The 18,980-nt window shown below is 39.6% G+C and overlaps 1 protein-coding gene across 2 annotated transcripts in view; it reads left to right on the forward strand.

The window, feature by feature from the left end:
- Nucleotides 1–18,980, forward strand: part of SATB2 (SATB homeobox 2) — a 133,232-nt gene that overhangs the window by 16,529 nt on the left and 97,723 nt on the right. For both annotated transcript variants that reach the window (XM_084288989.1, XM_084288990.1), the window contains exon 3: nt 4,345–4,521. In XM_084288989.1, the coding sequence (XP_084145115.1) occupies nt 4,345–4,521 (177 nt within the window). The remainder of the gene's footprint in view (nt 1–4,344; nt 4,522–18,980) is intronic.

Raw genomic sequence — 18,980 nt, forward strand, 5'->3', positions numbered from 1 at the left:
GGCTTAAAACTTGGGCTGATGAAAACTGATTTTAATCTAAAAAGACACAAATTTTATTGGTGCCTTTTCTCATTGGTTGATCCTCATACTTACTAGGATGAGCAAGCACTGCTTCTGATTTAACGGGCAGGAGTGCTGGGTGGCTGCAATCGTTTAACCTCCTCTGCAGCTTTCCATAGTGTCTTCTTTTTTGGTTTAGGTGCCAAGCGTGGGGTGACTGTGTGGTACTGGGTGATGTGTAGAAGTTGAGCGCTAATAACATCACATTTATTACTTGCTCTGAAGTGTGCACTGGACAAAGTATCATTTGAAAATGAGCAAAATTGCTAGTTATATGCAAACTTGTTAAATATCTGTCCTGTCTTGTCTTTCTAGTTGGCTATTGGAAATTAACAGCTTCTGCTTGTAAATCTTGTAGCCTAAATTGTTTTCTGGGGGCTGCTTGTCTTCAGTTTGATAATACTTATAACGGGCTGCAAGCTTTTTTATTAAATTAACATTTTACACAGCAGATTGTCAGACTTTTCACTTCTTGAACAAAGTACCTGTTTCCTTTTTCCTTCATTTTTAAGAATGAATTACTCCGCAATAAAATAAAACTATACAGTGAAACCAGCAAGGAGGAGAAAATGTGCATTTGGGCACAGGTCTCTTTAGTACATATTTAATTTCTTCTTGATTTCTCTGCCACTTAGAAGAGTCTCAGAAAAAAAAAAAAAGGGCAACTAAGTTTACAAAGCCTTCTCTGTACATTGTGTGTTTTCAATGAAAGCAATAGCAGAGCTTAGCTTCCATCTCTGATCTGCTTTAAAAATATGTGTTATACAGAGGTACCAGTCACCACTCACCGTTCAGTTCTTCTGGGAATACTTTGTCCCTGTTCTCATCAGTGGAATACAGGGAATTCTTGCAGTGTGTAGATGTTTTTATAAAAGCCTTTACATGGATCTCGTTTTATGTTCCCTTAACTTTTTACATAGATGCTATCTATGTGTGGTCAAAGCACTGTCAGAAGCACTGAAGAAATGTTTATAAGCCAGCTAAATGAATTAACATCAAGGAGAAAAAGTCTTTTGGATAATTTATGATCATTATTAATGTTTTGTTTTCATTTCGGCATGGTGTTCCTCCTTTAAGGAAACAAAATGTTTCCTTTTTAGCCCTCAGATTATCCCTTGTTTTCTCCATGTGTGAAAATCAGTGCCGTATGTCATCCACCATGAATTATACCGCATTATTCACTGAAGCATCTCTCTAAAGCTGGGAGAGCAAATGCACAGAAGTTCTGCGCCTTTTTTGTCTGTATGCATGGGAGAGGGAGGATGACTAGTTCTGGCTGATCAGGCATCAGGGAAAAGAGCTGAGGGGTTTCAGGATTTATGAGTAAATTTCCTTTTCTTACTGCATGCAAGACTTCATTCTGGATGCTTAGTATCCTGCTCTCAGGGTATTGCTATAAATTGTTCAGCTGGGATGCTGATGAGCACTGACTAACTTGAGTCCCTTGTCTGTAAGGGCCCTGTGGAGGTGCAATAGATGCATCTCGGAGCAAGACATTATGCATGTTGGTGTGTAAAGAGATTGTTGGTTTTGGCTGCAGGTGTTTTTTCTTCTGATTGTAATGTACTGGAAGTATGGTAATTTATATCCAGATGACATCGGGAAACAGAGAAGTTGAAGGTAATGAATACATCAGAGATGTTATAGCTTAACTCTCTCAGTACAAAACAGAGGGAAAAGCAGAGAGAACTTTGGATTGAGATTTATTTGAAAGAAGTTGGATTACTATCATTTTTTAGTAAAGTAGTGGTATTAAGACTGCATATGCTAGAGTGAGAGGCATCAGAATGTGTTAGCAGTGGCAGATGTGGTAACCTGCCCTTTGCTCTCTGTTTTTAAGGTAATCATAACAGCTTATTGTCAGTTACACTGGGTCATTGAGCTCAGAGATGTTTTTGAAAAAGCTGTTTCTGTAGCAGGGTTCCTGCAAGCACGGGCAGCAGGAAGGGGCCATTTAGAAAATCATCACGGGCAAGGCTCCTGTGGGTCTGTCGTGGCATCCCTCCTATGGTACTGTGGACAATGTCAATTCCAGCATTTGAGGTCCTGTTTGTATGGAGACAGTAAACAATGGGCATAATTTGTGCCGAGAATAGGTACAACCTCCGTGTTGAAAAGGTGGGAAGACTGTTCTGTGACAAGGAAAGCATGCAGCAAGAGCGTAAAAGATCCAGTGGCATCCCTCTCATTAGTTTGCATTCACCCATGTATGCCGTCTTGCCAAAATGCAATTTACACAACTGATATCACAGCCGTAGCATTTGGCCAATTACCTTACTCTTTCTTTTGAGACATTAATAGCCTCATCAGAAGTGCTGTGACAGACTGTATGTTTGACAGGAGGGCAAGTTTGTCGCTTGCAGAGGTTAAGTTTCATTTGAAATAGTTAAATCATTTATGGACAAACAGAATTCATTTTTTAACCTTTGAAAGGAATAACAATTTTGTTGTTGACTTCAGTGAGAACAGGATCAGCCTTGCACTCTTTCCAGGAAAGCACCCAGAGATTTTTTTTTTACCTTATGTTCTTGAGTGAGTATGTTAATATTTGGCTGCTTGAATTTGCAAAATGCATCAGAATAGCCCAAAATCAAGCACTAAAGAGGAAGCAGCATCAATATGATGCTGTAATATACCTACCCGTTACTAAAGGATGTAACACAGAACTAAAACCCATCAAGTGGATATCCAGGCTTGTAGCTACTGCTGCTGGTGTGCAGTTCAAATCTCAGACAGCGAGCTACTCCATGGCAGCTAGAGCAAGCAAACGATCAACATGTATCTAAAATACATTTTTAGGATATCAAGTCTCTGCAAATTCAAGACAGGAGGATTCAAGTCCCTTAGCAGGTGCTACAGGTATGACTGTCTATTTCAGGGCAGGGCAGCTCTTCTGAAGGAGTATTTAACTGTTGGTTTGTAGATACTTAAACTGCTAATAGTAGAAGATCTTGAAAATATTTAACTGACTGTACAGAAGGAGATAGGAAACGTGACTTTCTCCTCACTTTCCCTTAAAGAAGTGCCCAGTCCAGGAATACAGTGATTTGTATCTAGCCTTTTAAATACTTTCATAATAATTATTTTCATAGTTATTAGCTACTAGGAATGTTTCTAGTAGCTAATAGAACTAGAACTAGAAATGTTTCTAGTTCTTTATGAAGAACAGGAGCAAGAGGTAAACTTTCTGTCAGTACTGTGAGCCCTAGATAGCACGTTTTGAAACTGCTTTGAGCTGAGATTTATCTTTACCCCAGTATTTTGTAATTTATGTAGGGGCTAACAGATTGTATCAAATTAATGAATTTCTGTTACTGGAGGTAATGCCACACCCTACCTGCCCTATAGAGAGTGATGGAAACGGATGTTCCAGCTCAGTAGGCATTTTGCACATTCCTTCCTTGTGTCTTCCCTCCATGAATGCACTTAGAGTACTATAAGGCCATCTCCTGCAGATTGGCTTGTTTCTGTACTGTCTGTAGTACTGGATCCCTTTAAGTTCGTGCCCCACAATTTATTGCCATAGATGCCTTGATCCTGTAACCACAAAAGTAAGTTTACAATAAAACAGAACAAAATTGAATCCAGACCATCCCTTGAGTTTTCCACTTCTGTGGTTCCTCCTCATCCTTGATCCTCTTTCTAAGAGAGCTGTTCTCAGTCTCTTAGTGCATGCAGTGGGAAAACAGCCACTGGCCTCTTTGGGTCTGCCAGGCCATCAGCTACCAACACCAGAACATGATCCTTTTCAGCAAAATCTAAGCAAGGTTATTTTCTTTGCACAATGACATGGGTGGCCAAGGTCTGAAAAAGTGCAAATAAACTAACCCATCCCAGAAGTGCATCTGGTACTAACCTCTGTTGATATCTCCATGACATTCACTGCATCATGGAGAAGCAGGAGAGCAGTATTTGTGTGTCAGGTTTTCATATGGCCGAGTGTGGAGAAACTCTGACTTGCAAGAATAAGACATTGACGGAACTCTAGAAAACTTCTGCAATGTTGAAAAGGTCTTATTAGGAAATCTTGTTTGTCCTCATACTAACTGTGATTCTGTTCCTGAGTTGTATTCTCTGGAGCTTCTAGTGTGGTTTTTAAATGAGTCAAGTGATGAGACTTAAGTATTTCCCTTGGAAAGAAAACAAAAGCTATCCCACGGGGAAGAAAGGCAGATATCCACTTAAGATGAGCCTTCTAGGAGGTGTTTTAATTTAAAGCTTTAATCAGAGATGTATGACACATTTCTTGTTCCTCTCTTAATAACTTATTTTTTTTCCATCTAGGTTTGATGATTCCAGTCTTTTGTGTGGTGGAGCAGTCAGACACCTCTCTTGAATATGATAATCGAGAAGAACATGCTGAGTTCGTTCTGGTTCGCAAAGATGTGCTCTTTAGCCAGCTGGTGGAGACAGCGCTCCTGGCTCTGGGGTATTCCCACAGCTCTGCAGCTCAGGCACAAGGTATTCAATAAAGTTCTTTTCCCCCTTCTTTGTACTGGCAGAAGAGAGCACCAGAGGTTGTTCAATACAAGGAGAAAACAAGAAATTTGGTGGCAAATCTTGAAATTGTTTTACTAAATTGTACTGATTGCTTAATCTTAAACTAGGTGTACAACAACCCCTACCTTGTTAGACTGTCTAGAAAGCATTAGCTGGATCTTGCTGAAGTGTGAAATATGGTGATAATGATCAGTCAGCATATTTATGACACATTTGTTCTGTATCTCGAGCCAGGTTGCTGCTTCAAGGAAGTCAGCACAGAAGAGCTGGGTAGACCCTCTAGGTGTACGGCTAGGTGGCATCTGGTATTTCTCTTTGTATCAGGGCCACTTAAAAAAGTGTATTATAATGTTTCATTTTTTAAAATGATATAATGTATATAATGGTGTTATACATGTATATAGTGGTGTATTTATGGCCAATAGCTGTAGTATTAAATGTGCAGACTCATTTCTCTGTTTCTACTTACCTACTATACTGCTGCAAAGTCCTTTGCAAAGCCCTACAGTCCCTTTCATTTAGAGAAGATTCTCCAGAAGTGGTGAAATCTTAAAATAAACAAAGCTTTCCTCTTTATACCCAAATTATCAGCATGCAGAAAACAAACCCAAAACCCTAATCTTGAGGGAAACAGGCAGGAGGTGGTGGGGTAGGAGAAATCTTTCCAAAAAGAACTTTGCATTTCTAGAGACTTCCTTATCCTAAGCAGATTATTTAATTGCTTTTTCTTTTTGATGAGAAACCTGTAACTTTCATCTTCATGTCATCAATAGAACCTGTGTGTGTTTAGAATAGTTCAATAGTAGCTTTGCCTGGGGATAAGGATTTTAACTGTTGATTTTAGTCATTTTGTATAGCTAGGAATTTGAACGTGCGAACAGAGTGAGCAGTGGTTGTGTCGAATCCAGGAGTTCCAGGCAGTAGTTAATAGCACAGCACTCCTTGTACAAACTTCTTTCCAAGCAGGGTGATAATGATTCATTTCCTCTGTCAGCCTTTCTGTTCTGTGAGAGAGGCTCAGGATCTGCTTACAGGCAGAGCTCATGCACAGCGCCAATGTGCTAATTTGCACAATACGGTACTAAACGCTATATGAGAAGGTAGTTTCATTTTTTAATAGGAAACATTTTATGTCATTTTAGGAATAATTTTTTTATTTTTCATTTTTTATTTTTGAATGTAAAAGGTCAGCGTTTCCCACTGTTTTCATCCTGGTGAGCCAGTTTCCTGTTTGACAGCGCTATCCATCTCAGTTAGCACAGTTGCTCAACATGTTGTGGGCTAACATGTGGAACACGCTGCATTCGGTGGCCAAGATTTGTATCTTGGCATTTACAAAGGGGAGTGGGCTTTGGAAGAAACCTGCTCCAGGAAGGCATGCCACTCAGTGCAGTGATCCACACTGGCTGAGCATCTCACTTGGGGAACCTTGCTTTTGCAGCATCTCTCTGTGGTGAGAATACCAAAGAGTAGAGACAGATTGACTCACAAAGGGAATTAGTCACTGTGCAGGGAGGAAACGGCCGCTGCGTTTTTAAACTACAGGCTTTGACAGTCATCAGGCTCAGATACTAATCTGTCACTTGGTGTGTTGCTCAAATAACTCATCTAGAAAATAAAAGTTGAACCTCTAATTGAAACAATTAATCTAAAAGACAATGCCATTTTTGTCTTTAAGGAAGCAATTACCTTCCACTAGAAAACATCAAATGATATAATATTTAGAAAGGACAGAAAATACCTCAGAGGTCTGTCAGCTACCAAATCTCTTACTTGGTCAGCATATTTACATTCACACTGAAGGACTAGTTCTCCAAAGTCTATTATACATCCTGTGCAAATACTGTAGGGCATGCTGGTTATAACATCTGAAGCCGAAGTGTGCAGCATGTTCTGTAATAGCTTATTCCTGTGCTAGCTGTCAGCAGGCTGAGATGAGGTCCAGGCAGAGACAGAGTGCTAATAGGTCTCTGAGATTGTTTAGTCTCATGTGAAAATTTATAAAATATTGGGCTATAATCTGTCAACCAGTGTTGACTGAAGCATGCTGCCAAATCGTTGATAAAAGGATTTATTTGGGAACACAATTTTTTGGTATTAAAAAGGGGCTATTTGCTCTGTTCATTCTGGTTACAGGAAGAGTCTGCTTCTGTTCTAGTGCTTGGGATTGATTTCATTTGGCAATATACATTGATAAACAGCCACTTAGTTCTTCTCTATGCTTTATGATCAGCTGAATTACAGGATCTGCCTGAGAAGCTGGAGATCTTCAGGTGCATTTCTCAAAACGGTAAAGCTTTGAGCAGCACACTCTGCAGAGTATTGGCATGAGTAGGTGTCCTCGTTTTCTCTAGGGACAAAGTAAATGTGAGCATGTCAAACCTTTTTGTTTTGTAAAGGCTGTTTAGGCAGTAATGTAGTGTGTAATAGTTGCCACCTTTTGAGTTAGAAAAATGTGTAATTTTTTCCTTCCTCTTGCTTTGGCTGACTGTCAGAGAGGAGTACCAGTGTTCGCTTCATCTCATGGGAAACTTTTTGAGTTTGCATGCTCCCTTCTGAACAGGGTCTCCAGTGTCAGATAAGAGCTACTTGTAGGGGGAAAACAGAATTGTAGCAGCGAGAAAACTGCTGTGCAATTTCACATCACCCTTGCTGCAGTTCACCATGGCACTTGCATAGACCTGCCAAGTTTCAATCAAGCGGTGTGTGACTTGTCCCATTTCACACCCACCAGCTGTACAGCAGAGTCTGGGGGCCAGAAAGAAAATGTGGCATGGGGGGAGTTGGGGGAGGGTATGTGCCCCAGGGGTTCTGCTGTGGGGCTGCCTGCCTGTATAGCAGCCCAAAGCTGTGGAGCTCCCCAGGGAGGTGGTGCTGTGGCTGGGCATTCAACCTGCACCCTGCACACACAGCTGGCACCTGGCCTGGATCACCTACCGGCTCACGGTCACTTGGCTTGTCATGTCTAATTGTCTGTTCTGGTCATTAGGTAAATTGGGGAAGTCTTGAGACAAATCTATAGTGGGAGATGGACGTGAAGGTGGCCTCATGTCTCAGTGGAAGAAGCTCTTTATTCCCATACAATTTGGGTAGGACACAATTGATACACCAAAAGCTGGTTGCAAACATTTTTTGTTGATGGTGGCAAGTGCAGAGACTTTTCCAGCGAATACTAGCCTCGTGAAACTTCCCTTTTCTGACAGGCGCTGTGAAAATTCTTCTGGAACAGAATGGGAATTTGTTAACAGCTTGGCATTGGGGTGTGAAAGTTGGTGGTGTGAATGGCAACAAAGGTTTAATAAACATTTATGTATTTTTCTTCCATCACTTGAGTCTACATCTGACACTAGGGAATGAGTGACGTGTGACTTCCAGAGAGGAAAAGAGTCATGCTTTAAAAGGGCACCTGGCACCTGTTTCATGTGTAATTTAATAATTTTTATTTTATTTTATTTTATTTTATTTTATTTTATTTTATTTTATTTTATTTTATTTTACTTTATTTTATTTTATTATTTTATTTTATTTTATTTTATTTTATGGTCAGGGTACTCTAAATAGGCTGTGTAAGAGGAGACAAATGGTAGGGACCAAGTACCGTGACCCAAGTAATATGAAAGTATCTGCAACTGGAGTACTTTGTGTGTAGTCTTGCCGCTTTGGGACCTGCTTTGAAAGCTGACTCCCTCCCTGCTATGGGGTGGAGGAAGAGCAGTGCTAATTTGACACATTTGGCAAATTCTATCAATTTATTAGAATCCATATGAAAAAGAAAATAGCGGGATTTCTTGTGGATGTATGTGTATATATATATATATAGGTATATATATATTTTTTACTGGTTCCTTGCTAGCTGTTGTAAGTGTACACAGAAGTGGTGTATGTTTTCTACAAAGCCTCACAAAGGTGAATGGGTCATCAAAACAGGCTTAGCCTTCTCCAGGGTGCTTTTGCTGGACAGGGCAGTGTGGAGTGCCTGCCCTGATTGCTGTTTGCGGGCTTGTGTTTTTGTGGGTAGCTTTAGCTGGGCATTGGTGAGACAGTTGCCTGGGATGCACATCTTGAATGTTGCTGCTGTGTGATGTTACTGGCTGGGATCTACTTCTCAGGAGCAAAACACTTTGACAAGGACCTGGCTGAGCAGGGGCTGGGAAGAGAGGCCACCACAAGGAGAGGGGTGTACAAAAAAGTGAAATGGTGCTGGGATGCCAAGTGGAGCAGAAAGGACGGGTGAGAAAACAGCTAAGGGGAGTTAACACAGAGCAAGAGAAATATTAGATCTTTCCCATCTCTGTCACTGCAGAGGTTGCCAACCCTTGCTTCTTAAGCAATGTATCACCACAAGCAGAGCTGCTGCAAGAGGCAATGCCTTGTGTTAATGCCTTGGAGGCCTTTCTTCACGATGCCCCCTTTCTTCTAGTGCTGCACACTGCCTGAAAAGGGAGAAGCCTGGGGGCTGTACAGAGCTATGCAGAGTGGCAGTAGCTGAACACGTAGAAGGGTGATGCTATGTGGGGGTCATGACTTGGCGAGCTGAGGTCAGGCAGCATCAGTCCTATCAGCCCTGCACAGCCAAGTAGGAAAGGGTAGAATTTGGTTGATGCTGGGTAGTGCCTGGCCAGAGTAGCTGATGGGGTGCCTTGGCCCTGATGTTGTGCGCCCCAGAGTTGTATCTTAGGACCAACTAACATTCTCCTGCTGCCTCACCTCTGAGGCTTTGTTGTTGTTTGCAGCTATGGGAAGTTTTAAAACAGACTTGGCTAGAAGAGTTTGGTGCTGCTTCTGCAGCATGCTCTGCTCTGGAACATGAACGTGAGCACTCCTTGCAGTGTGCTGCAGCAAGAGAGAAATGAGAGGAAACATGGGGTCAGGTTTCTCCCTGTAAATAATGTGCAATAAATTACAAGGATGCTATTATTCAGGGTCTTCTGACTCCTTAGCCAAGTGTCCAGTGCCATTTGTATGTCTGAGCCAATGCTCCCTGTCCACGGGACCAAACACCTTCTAGTCAATATTATACTGGCTTTAATTAGTAGAAGAGACATTGATGACATGGTGACTTAAGTAACAAGGGAATGTGATGATCAACAAATCAAATGTTGGGTCATTTCCTAGCTCTATCACTTTAACACAACTTTTTGTTTTTCATTTGTGTAGAGATAGCATACTGGTCTCACCTAACAGCTGTCGGTCATGTAGACTTGATGTATTTCTCTCCACTCAGACTCTTTTGCTGCAGAATATGATCATCCTTCTAAACTGATGAAAACAACCCAGCTCACTTCAGAACTCTTTTCACCATAACAGTCTTACTCCATTTTTAATTAACAGCTCTTTACATTTAGTAATCCCCTGTTGCTGACCTTGCTTCTATTTGGGACACTTACAGGTAAACTCTTCTTTCTCCTTTCCAGCTTTGGTGGTGAAATTATGAAGGGCCCAGATCAAATCATTTAAGAGTAGTAAGCATGGGGGCTACAGTTCTAATGTACATCTTGCAGTAAACTCAGACATTAAATTTAATGACAACTTTGTCTGGGATTGCTAAGCAGGCTGGATTTCTTACAGTGATACTCAGCCATCCATATCAAAGCACTCCTTGTAAAAGCAGCTCCTTGAATTGTACATTGCTAGAGTTGTATCCTTTGTCTTTCTCCCTGATGTTTAAAGAAAGTGAGCTGAGTACTGCTCAAATATTTATTTCCCTCCCTGTATACAGACATTTACCAGCAAATCACTGTTCTGTCTACCCTACAAAACTTGATGACAAATATGAATGAAACTCAATTACAGGAACCTGAAGAGAAAGTCAGAATTTAATGAGTATGCTGAAAACCTCTTCTTGCTTTGTTTTTTGATAGGTGTTTGAGTACGTAATGGACACAGGGTTTGAAAGGCACTTGTTAAAGGTTCAGCATCTTCTGCCTTTTCAGTTACAGCCCAAGAGTTGTCTCTAAATGTTGCTTGGAACTCTTAAGAAATCTTAAGTAATATATTAAAGAAGAGAGAGAGGTTGAGGCTGCATATATTTAAGGTTTACTAAAACTAAGGCGAATTTTTTGTGGAAAAGTTGACCTACAAAGAAATGTTAGGATGTCATATTCAAATGTATAATAAACTGAGTACATTTCATGTTTTACTTTTATATAAAGAAATGAAATAGGTATTATATTTGTAATTTATATCTACAATATGAATACATATATAATATACATATGTAAAATAACACGCACACACACATATATATATATGAAAACAGAAGTTCAAAATCCAGTAATAGCTCACCTTCCAGGTTGTCACCCTCGTTCCCCATCCATAATGCTATTATAAGTTACTTCATTATCCTAGCAGTGTGAATTACAGTGAATACTTCACTCTTTGATAAGCTCATGATGGAAGTTCTTTACTTTCAAGTAGCGGTAGAGAAGTGTGTCTCTGTCCTTTTCCTCCCTGCCACCCGCTTAGTGCTGATGTGTGTAAATGTTGTCAGGTGGTATTGGCTTTCTGATCCCAATATATTATTTACAGGATTCTTGTGATGGAACAAAACCTTCTACAAATAATAATCTATTTTTCTAGATGGCAAACATCTGGGTAGTATAAGTAAATGGGTAATTTATTGGTGTTTGAACAGCTTAAAGGAGAGTAACCAAACGTAGCCCTGAACAGCTCAGCACTTCTGATGGCTGCTTTCTGTCTCATTTGCAGTTTGTGACTGAGCAAAACACGGCTTGTAATCAGGAGGAGGCAGGGATGGAAAGAGGAGAATGGAGGGGACAGAACAGGCTTGGGCTGTCACAGGAAAACACCCTGTCTTCGTTTGCTTCCTGCCTGCCCAAGACTTCTCATGCCTGGGAGGAGAGAGCTAGGCCCAGCGCTTTGAAATGCAATGTGCCTTGGTGACGGCTTCGGGCTCTGACGAGCTTGTGGCAGCTGAGTGCGTGTCATTTGGTTGCTCCGTGCTCCTAACTGATAAGCCTCAGACTGTGTTACAGATAGATATCATTACGCATTTTGTTCCTCTCTTTCCCTTTGTTTCTTAGAAATACTGCTATGGCCGTAACAGTAAATCTGTGCTTCTGTTTTATGAGTGCTGTAGCCTGTAGTGCTTCCCATTTGGCGTGTGCAGGCTGTGTGCAAAAAGGTAACCGGGCAGGACAGGAGTTTCTTCAAGCGTCATGCTCTTCAAGGATATATTTTCCTGTGTTCTGGTAGTTTTATAGGCCAGTGAAGAAATGCTGGGGATGTTGAGCCACAGGCTTCCTTTTTTTATTTTTTATTTTTTTTATTTATTTTTTTCCTGTCACAGAAACCCTTATAATAATTTGGGTTGAAATAAAAATCAAGCTCACATTGAAAAGCCTGCATGTGCTTGATTAAGACTTAGACCAAAAATTCTGATTTTTCTTGGCCCCTTCCCAACCTCTCAGCTAAGCCTGCAAACCCATGAACCACTGGTATTTTTTGAGGAAAATTGGGAAATGGTGTTTATTACTTTTAAATTGAAAACAACAAAAAATTGTCTTTCTTGCATGAATCCGATAAGCAGAGTTATGTTTAGAAATGTGAGTAAGTTAGGTTAGACTTGGTCTTCCCCTGTCAAGAGAAGGAAAATGAAGGGCATTTAGCAGCCTGGTAGCTAACAAGCTAAATATATTTTAAATGTTCAGTAGCATATGAAGAGAGCAGAGCCTGGTGAGGCTTCACACAAGTTAGGGTAGCTTTTTTTTTCAGTTTGATTTTTCTTTTTAGATATTCTTGTCTACTGAGATGTTTTCCAGTCCTTGCTCTAGATAAAGGCAGCAGCATTTTAACCCCATAGCATGATAGTATGCTTTTTTGCCACAGCTGCCCATGGGGCACAAAGCTGGGCCCAGCTCCAGCTGCTTCTGTGCTTGACCCTAGCAAAGGCAGGGCTCATCCACCACATTGATATCTGCTTTTTGGGAAGTACATCCCAACTATTAGGACTTCAGAGGTTCCCCTGTGCAGTGTTTATAAGGGGTGTGCTGCTCTGGATAAAGCACAGCTCTTTCTGGTGGCTGTTCTGCCCCAGGTCCCTTTGTCATGAGAGTGCTCTGGTCTGGGTCTCCCTGCACATGTGAAGAATTGGTTTGAGCATGTGGGGAGCAAATTTTCTGGCTGTGGGGTCCCTTTCAAGCTCATGGTGTACCAAAGCAGTACTTCAGTCCCCTTCAACTACATCCACAAGCTAAGCATGAACTTGCTCTGTGTTTCTGATCATCTCTTTAGGAAAGATCCTTCTGGCATGGACAACAGGGGGTCAATTCTGAGTGTTGCTCACCACCACATATGAGCATAGCAGAAGGGATCCAGCTAAATATACAGAATGAAAAAGGATAAGCAAAAGACAATTTTGTTGGTGACCTCCTTTTGCCAGTTAGCATAGAAACCCATTCAGAAAGTAACTGATTAAGGCTCCAATGCAAGCTGTGGATGAGAGAAGCTGGTGTTTATGCCCTCCTGCTGCCCACTGAGCTACTTGGCTGGTCAGGGTGGGTCTCTCTCCCTTTCCCTGCTAATGTAGGGCTTATGAAAGGATCACTCATGCTCTGTCTTTCAGTCCATAAATACTTTTGGTTTATCCAGGGAAAAGAAAACAAAAAAGTTTATACAGGTGTGATTTAAAAAAAAGGCATTGCGTCAAATTGAATTAGATGAACTTAAGATATTCTTCACTGGATATCTGTGGGTAAATTTACTTCCAACTTCATTCCAATAGAAAATAAGTTTTCTAGGATGAAATATCTGTCAATTAAAGAATGAAGCAATAGTAATCCTGGGGTCTGGGGTCTGTATTTTAATGTCTTCACGCCTTAATTGTGTACATGCAGCATCTTCAACTTCACCTGGCTGGTTCCACAGTTACAATAAAGAGTTAAATTCAAACAAGCAAGCTAAAAAGAGAATGTGTGCCAGTCAGGATTCTTAGCTAAATTGCTTTCATATTTTGTTTTTATAATATATTTGCTGCTTAGCCACATTTTGGCCTTTTTCCTTTTTCTAACAAAAATCATTATGTGGGATAGCTAGTAGATAGTTCCTGCTTTTGCAGTGACAGCTCCATGCTAAAAATGTCCCTTGGCATAGGGATTGTTAACTGATGGCAATTTGTCTGCCTTTCTGAGTAGTTTTTTTTCAGCACCAGCTAAAGAATCTATGAAATAGTCTGTGGGGGAAAAAGTGTTTATTTTGTGTTGAAACTGAGGACGGACCAAATGCTTGAGGAAAGAAACATATCAGCTAATGAGCTATAGATAATACCAAATCTTTTCAAGATCCTGGAAGGAGATATTCAGGCAGAATTGTACAGCACTCAGTATGAGAAAATTGGCATTTTATGAAATGCTTCCATAGAATATGTTTCAAACGTCACTGTTTATATATCCACTTATATAGATAGCATCTATTACATATTTTTAAATGCTGATGATGGGTCTAAAAACTGCATGCATTACGAACATAAAACTTTCTTTTTCTGTGGCTTGAGTGTGGAGAACGAGTGTTTTTTTTTGTATCTGTAAGCTGTATTTGCTTAAAAGAACATGGAATGGCATTTCATTGGTAATATTCTCAAAGATTTATTAATATTTTATCGTCAAGCTTTTAAATAGAGGGCTACACATGCTAGTTATTTTTTTCTGAGATGTCTGCTAAAAGAGCATAGCAACACCATGCATTTGCATTTTTCGATCACTAAAAAAACCCCTATCATAAATGCGTATGTGAAATTGAGAACCTAATTAAAAGATTAACAGCATGTACAGTACTTTACCCAAAAGGCAAGTGTTAATTTGTTAAAACACTAAAGATTTTTATGCTGTCTTTTTTGACACTATCAAAATATTTTCAGTGGAACTGGTTGAACCTGTTCTCTTTATTATAAATTCTTCTGCAGAGTAAGATGACTTAATTTCATATCTAATTGCAGAAGGAGTTGTAAATTATCTTTTCTAAGAGACCTATGACACTAAAATGCAGAACGAACAAATAAAACTGATTTGTTCTAGTACAAATGAAGATATATGGCACTATTTTTATTACAGACACCATTTGTTTGTGTTGCATGTCTGAATATTTTACAATAAGATACAAAGTGCTCTTTGTAGAGCAGTCATTCTAGCAATGCATCTTAAGGTGTTTTACAACTAATTGCCATGAAACAAAGAAACCCAAATCAACAAAAACCAGCCCCACCCATAAAATCAAACCCCATGCTGAATGGGACAAATCTGTTCAAAAGGAAATACATTTTATATACGTTCATAGAAACAATGAAATCTGCTTCTTGGATCAAAGATACATGTAGAACTTTTGTTTTGATCTCTGAGGAAGGACCTGTTGATTTAAAAAGAATGTTTTATCTCTGAAAAATATGATTTGCTGCATCAATAGCAGTAGTTTCCAGCTAAGTAAAAGATACCACAGTCTAGGGCATGGAGGTGAATCATTAACAGTCTGATCTATTGTCAGGAAGTGTGACTGCTGTGAAGGACGGTGTGCTGGAGGTGGGCACTTCTGCAATGAAAAGGGAAACGCAGGTCCTGCCATGGTTCCATTGGTGCCACATAACCCGAGGAGATTTGGTGCTGCAGAGTTACGTTTCCTTTCACCCCTGAGAACTTTGTAGGAATCTTGAATGAATCCCACTGGCTGCTCTGTCCCATAAAACACGATCAGGATGTATTCTTCCGACACAATTGGCTATTTGCCAGCAAAAAGTGGCATATTGCTTTACAAATTGAGTATTACCCTTATGGCAGAATTTAGTAGAAACTGGCAGTTGTTAAAATTTGTCTTTTGTAACTACTCTCAATGCAATTTTATTCTGTCATTAGAAGTTTAAAATGTTTTATAGTGAATTTACCATTTTGTACTGAACGTTATTGCTGTGTGTGCCAAGGCTGTTAGAATGCTACTAAACTTCTCTTTAGCCAGGTTGGATCAAACCTTATTAAATTTTTTAGATTTGGAGTATTTTGCTCGTAACAGAAAAAAATCATATTCTACTGACCTTTCAAGGGTTGAATTAATAAATTTATCACCAGGATAAGTTTGCTACTGTATAAGAGAGACATTCCTTTATTTCTTTGTCCAGGAGTACTTTTATCATGAAGTTTACTGATAGAAAGCTGCTTCTGTTAAGCCGATTGTCATTCCCATATTCTAAAAGGACAGTGCCAAATCATCAAAATCCCAATGTGTGTGTTTATGATTTTTTGTTTTAGAGAGGTGCCAAAAGGGTAGTGTCTGACTTTATAAAAGGAAGTAGGAAAGAAATGCAATATTTTTTAACTAGAGATCTTCTATGGTCTAGTTTGAATAATATGAGAGGAAAACTGCAACATTTATGGTGATCTGTGCATTACACTTTAAAAAAAAAAAATTGTCTCATAATCAAAGTTGATTTGAATAACAAGGCTAAGGCATATTTTTATTATCATAAAATCATGATTTTTTTTTCCTCACCTTTCTGTAGCTCTGTAGTAAAATTAATTTTTTTTAAGGAATTTCTACGCTTTATAAATATGTTGTCTGTCTGTGCAGTAAGGTGGGGAAGGAAAAAGAAAAAAAGGAGAGACTGCCAAGAAATAAAGTGTTCCCAGGCTGTTTGCAATCGCAATGTCAGGGCTCTGTGAGGGGCAGCTGCTTGATTTTTTGGTACTGTGGTAAGTGCTTGCACCATCTCACTGAGGTGTAGCAACTCCCCTGTCCAACAGTTTTCCATCTCCTTATCGAAGCAAAGTTGGGATAGAGGTTCAGGTACAGCTGTAGTACCAAAGTGGTCACAGCGTGGATTTTGTTGAAGGAGAGGCACAACAAAATTGCCATCAGACATCTTCACAGCTTCTCCTGAATCCTTCTCTTAGGTGCATCTCTTGTGCACAAACTGTGGTTTTGCATGTAAATGTGCAGGAGATGGAGAAATCTTAGCTAAAGATGGGGGAAAAAAACAAAACAAAACAAAATAACACAGACAAAAAAAAACAACCACTGTCTTGATATTTGAAAAAATCCAGAATTAGAAGGAGATAAATTTATATAGCCTTTGCACCATAATAATGTGGAAAGACCTGGCACAAAGCCATAAGGCTTTTTTCACAGATCCAGTTGTCTGGAAATTGTGCAATGCTGTTTAAATGGAATGACTTTTAACAGATCACAATAAATTTGAAAAAAAAAAGTCATGTTTTCAGCAAGGATTACACGATGGCAGTGCTAACTCCCATGCAATTAATAGACAGTACTTTGTTTTCCTTTGAGTACTTAGCTTTTTGTCTAGATTTTATCTGGCCATGTATCCAGGAACTGGGTATGGATGCAAGCTGCTGGTAACTGTACTGTGTCAGAACTATTAAAACACCCTATGGACTATATGGCAAGACTTGCAGCTAAATCAGCATTTGCAGCAATGTAGCTGTTGCATGTGTATACTCCAGCAGATAGGCAGCCCCTAGTCCGTGTACTTTTAAATTTAAATTGGCTTATGACAAAATAACTTTGTGTGTCTACATAACATTTGTCTTGTACAGAACAGGCAGTTATTTTCCTGTAGCTGTTAGGAGATGCAGTTTGTAGCTTTGCGGGACAAAAGGTGGAACAGGTTCTAATTTTGGCTTGGGTCGTTGGGCCGTTGAGTTATGTCTTGTGCTGCAATTGTTGCTTGTAGTTCCTTGTTGCCTAAGGCTGGTTATTGTTTCCCTGAACTCGCACACCTACTGAATGTCATTTTATACACAGCTAGTTGTGTGATGTAGTATTTAGGGGTACAAAGATGCTGTCTGATTTAAGGAGCGATGAGTTTGTATCTAGAAGCAAAATACCCCATTATTTTTATACTTGCTGGATTTAAGCCATTTCTATAACATGCTTTATAGAAAAAGGGTTACGTTTGTACAGAAGGAGGTGCCAAAATGCTGGTAGAAATATAGTAACTCATCTGATGGGTGGGATAGACTTCTACATGCTATTCTGGAACAAAATTAACACTGGGTGGGATTATAATACCTAGTATTGTTAGCTCTTGACATTTTCGTTCTTTTCCCTATGCTTCTGGGGTTCTTGATAAGGGTAACCTCAGCTTTTCTTTAAAAATTTAATTTGTAAATGTAAGAAAATCTTAGAGGATTCTTTCAGACGCTTGTTAGCATGATCCCATCTTTGGCATAAGAACACGGAATAGAAAAGAATGCAAGTATTTTAATTTGCTGGGAACGAAGCAAGAAAATGCTTGGTGACTTTAGGATATGCTATATGAAGCACATTACTTCATGGGTGCGCAGGCATGTGATGGTGTGATCGTAAATGGGTGTGTGTTAGTTTCAAACATGACTGGGGCCTCCTGTGACCCTTTCATTACTTTTAAGCCTTTGGAACTGAGTGCTGGTGGGGGATGTGTGGAGATGGGGAAAATGAGAGAAGCTAGATATTAAAACCCAGTAGCAGATTTCAATTAAGCAGAAACCTCAGTACGTTATAAACTTGTAAGGCTATATATACACTATGGCATGTGGCTGGACCATAGTCATGCTCAGCAAACCGCTGAATATTATAGGACAATTCAAATGTTTTCTAGTTCATCCCAGAAAAAAAAAGAGGATCTCAGTACTGAGTAACATCTTATTTTTCCATTAACAGCAGCACAGCAATTTGAGCTTGCAAAAATAGCAGATTAGCTATTTGCCTGAAACTACATGAACAGTTTTGCATGTTACTGATGTTCTGGCATAACATCAGAGGGTTTGAAACTGGGGCTGAAGGGGACTTAAGGGAGCTACTATAGCATAGCAAAGGTTATAAAATAGCAGGGCTGTTCAATAGATTTCCTATAAACCATTGGCTATTTAGACAATGTGGAGATGGGAAAGGTAGAAAGATGCTGAAGTGCACACCATAAGCATATCTTTTTGAGCTGAGAGGAGTCAAGGATGATAATTCATTTGGGGCTGTGCTTCTTTGGGAGAAGTGCACACAATTCTGCTAGTGTTAATAATTTTTTGTGCTGTACTTCAACAAAGGATTCTTTACAAAAAATAAACTGTGTTTTAAGTTACAGCAGTGTAAATAAAGTTGAATGCTTCTGAAGTCAGTGGAGTTTTCAATTCCCACTGATGCAGCTGAGGGCAGAGGTTGAAACATGATTTTTATTTCTAGATATATCTCAAACTACATTTCAGAACTTGTTTTATGTGAAGAAGTAACTAGTCTGTTAAGAGGCAGTTTGATTACAGCATAGGTAACACAACTTCAGATATTTTTATCTATAAAAACAGTAGCTACTGTTGAGTCCTTGCAAAGAGCTTGTTTGGGATGTTCTGTTCACATAATTTTTCAGCTGTGTAAGGAAAACAAAAAAAAACAAACAAAAAAAACTTGATGCAACTATTCTGTGGCAGGTT

The sequence above is a fragment of the Netta rufina genome, assembly GCF_964035555.1.
Source record: "Netta rufina genome assembly, chromosome: 6".
Classification (NCBI taxonomy): domain Eukaryota; kingdom Metazoa; phylum Chordata; class Aves; order Anseriformes; family Anatidae; genus Netta; species Netta rufina.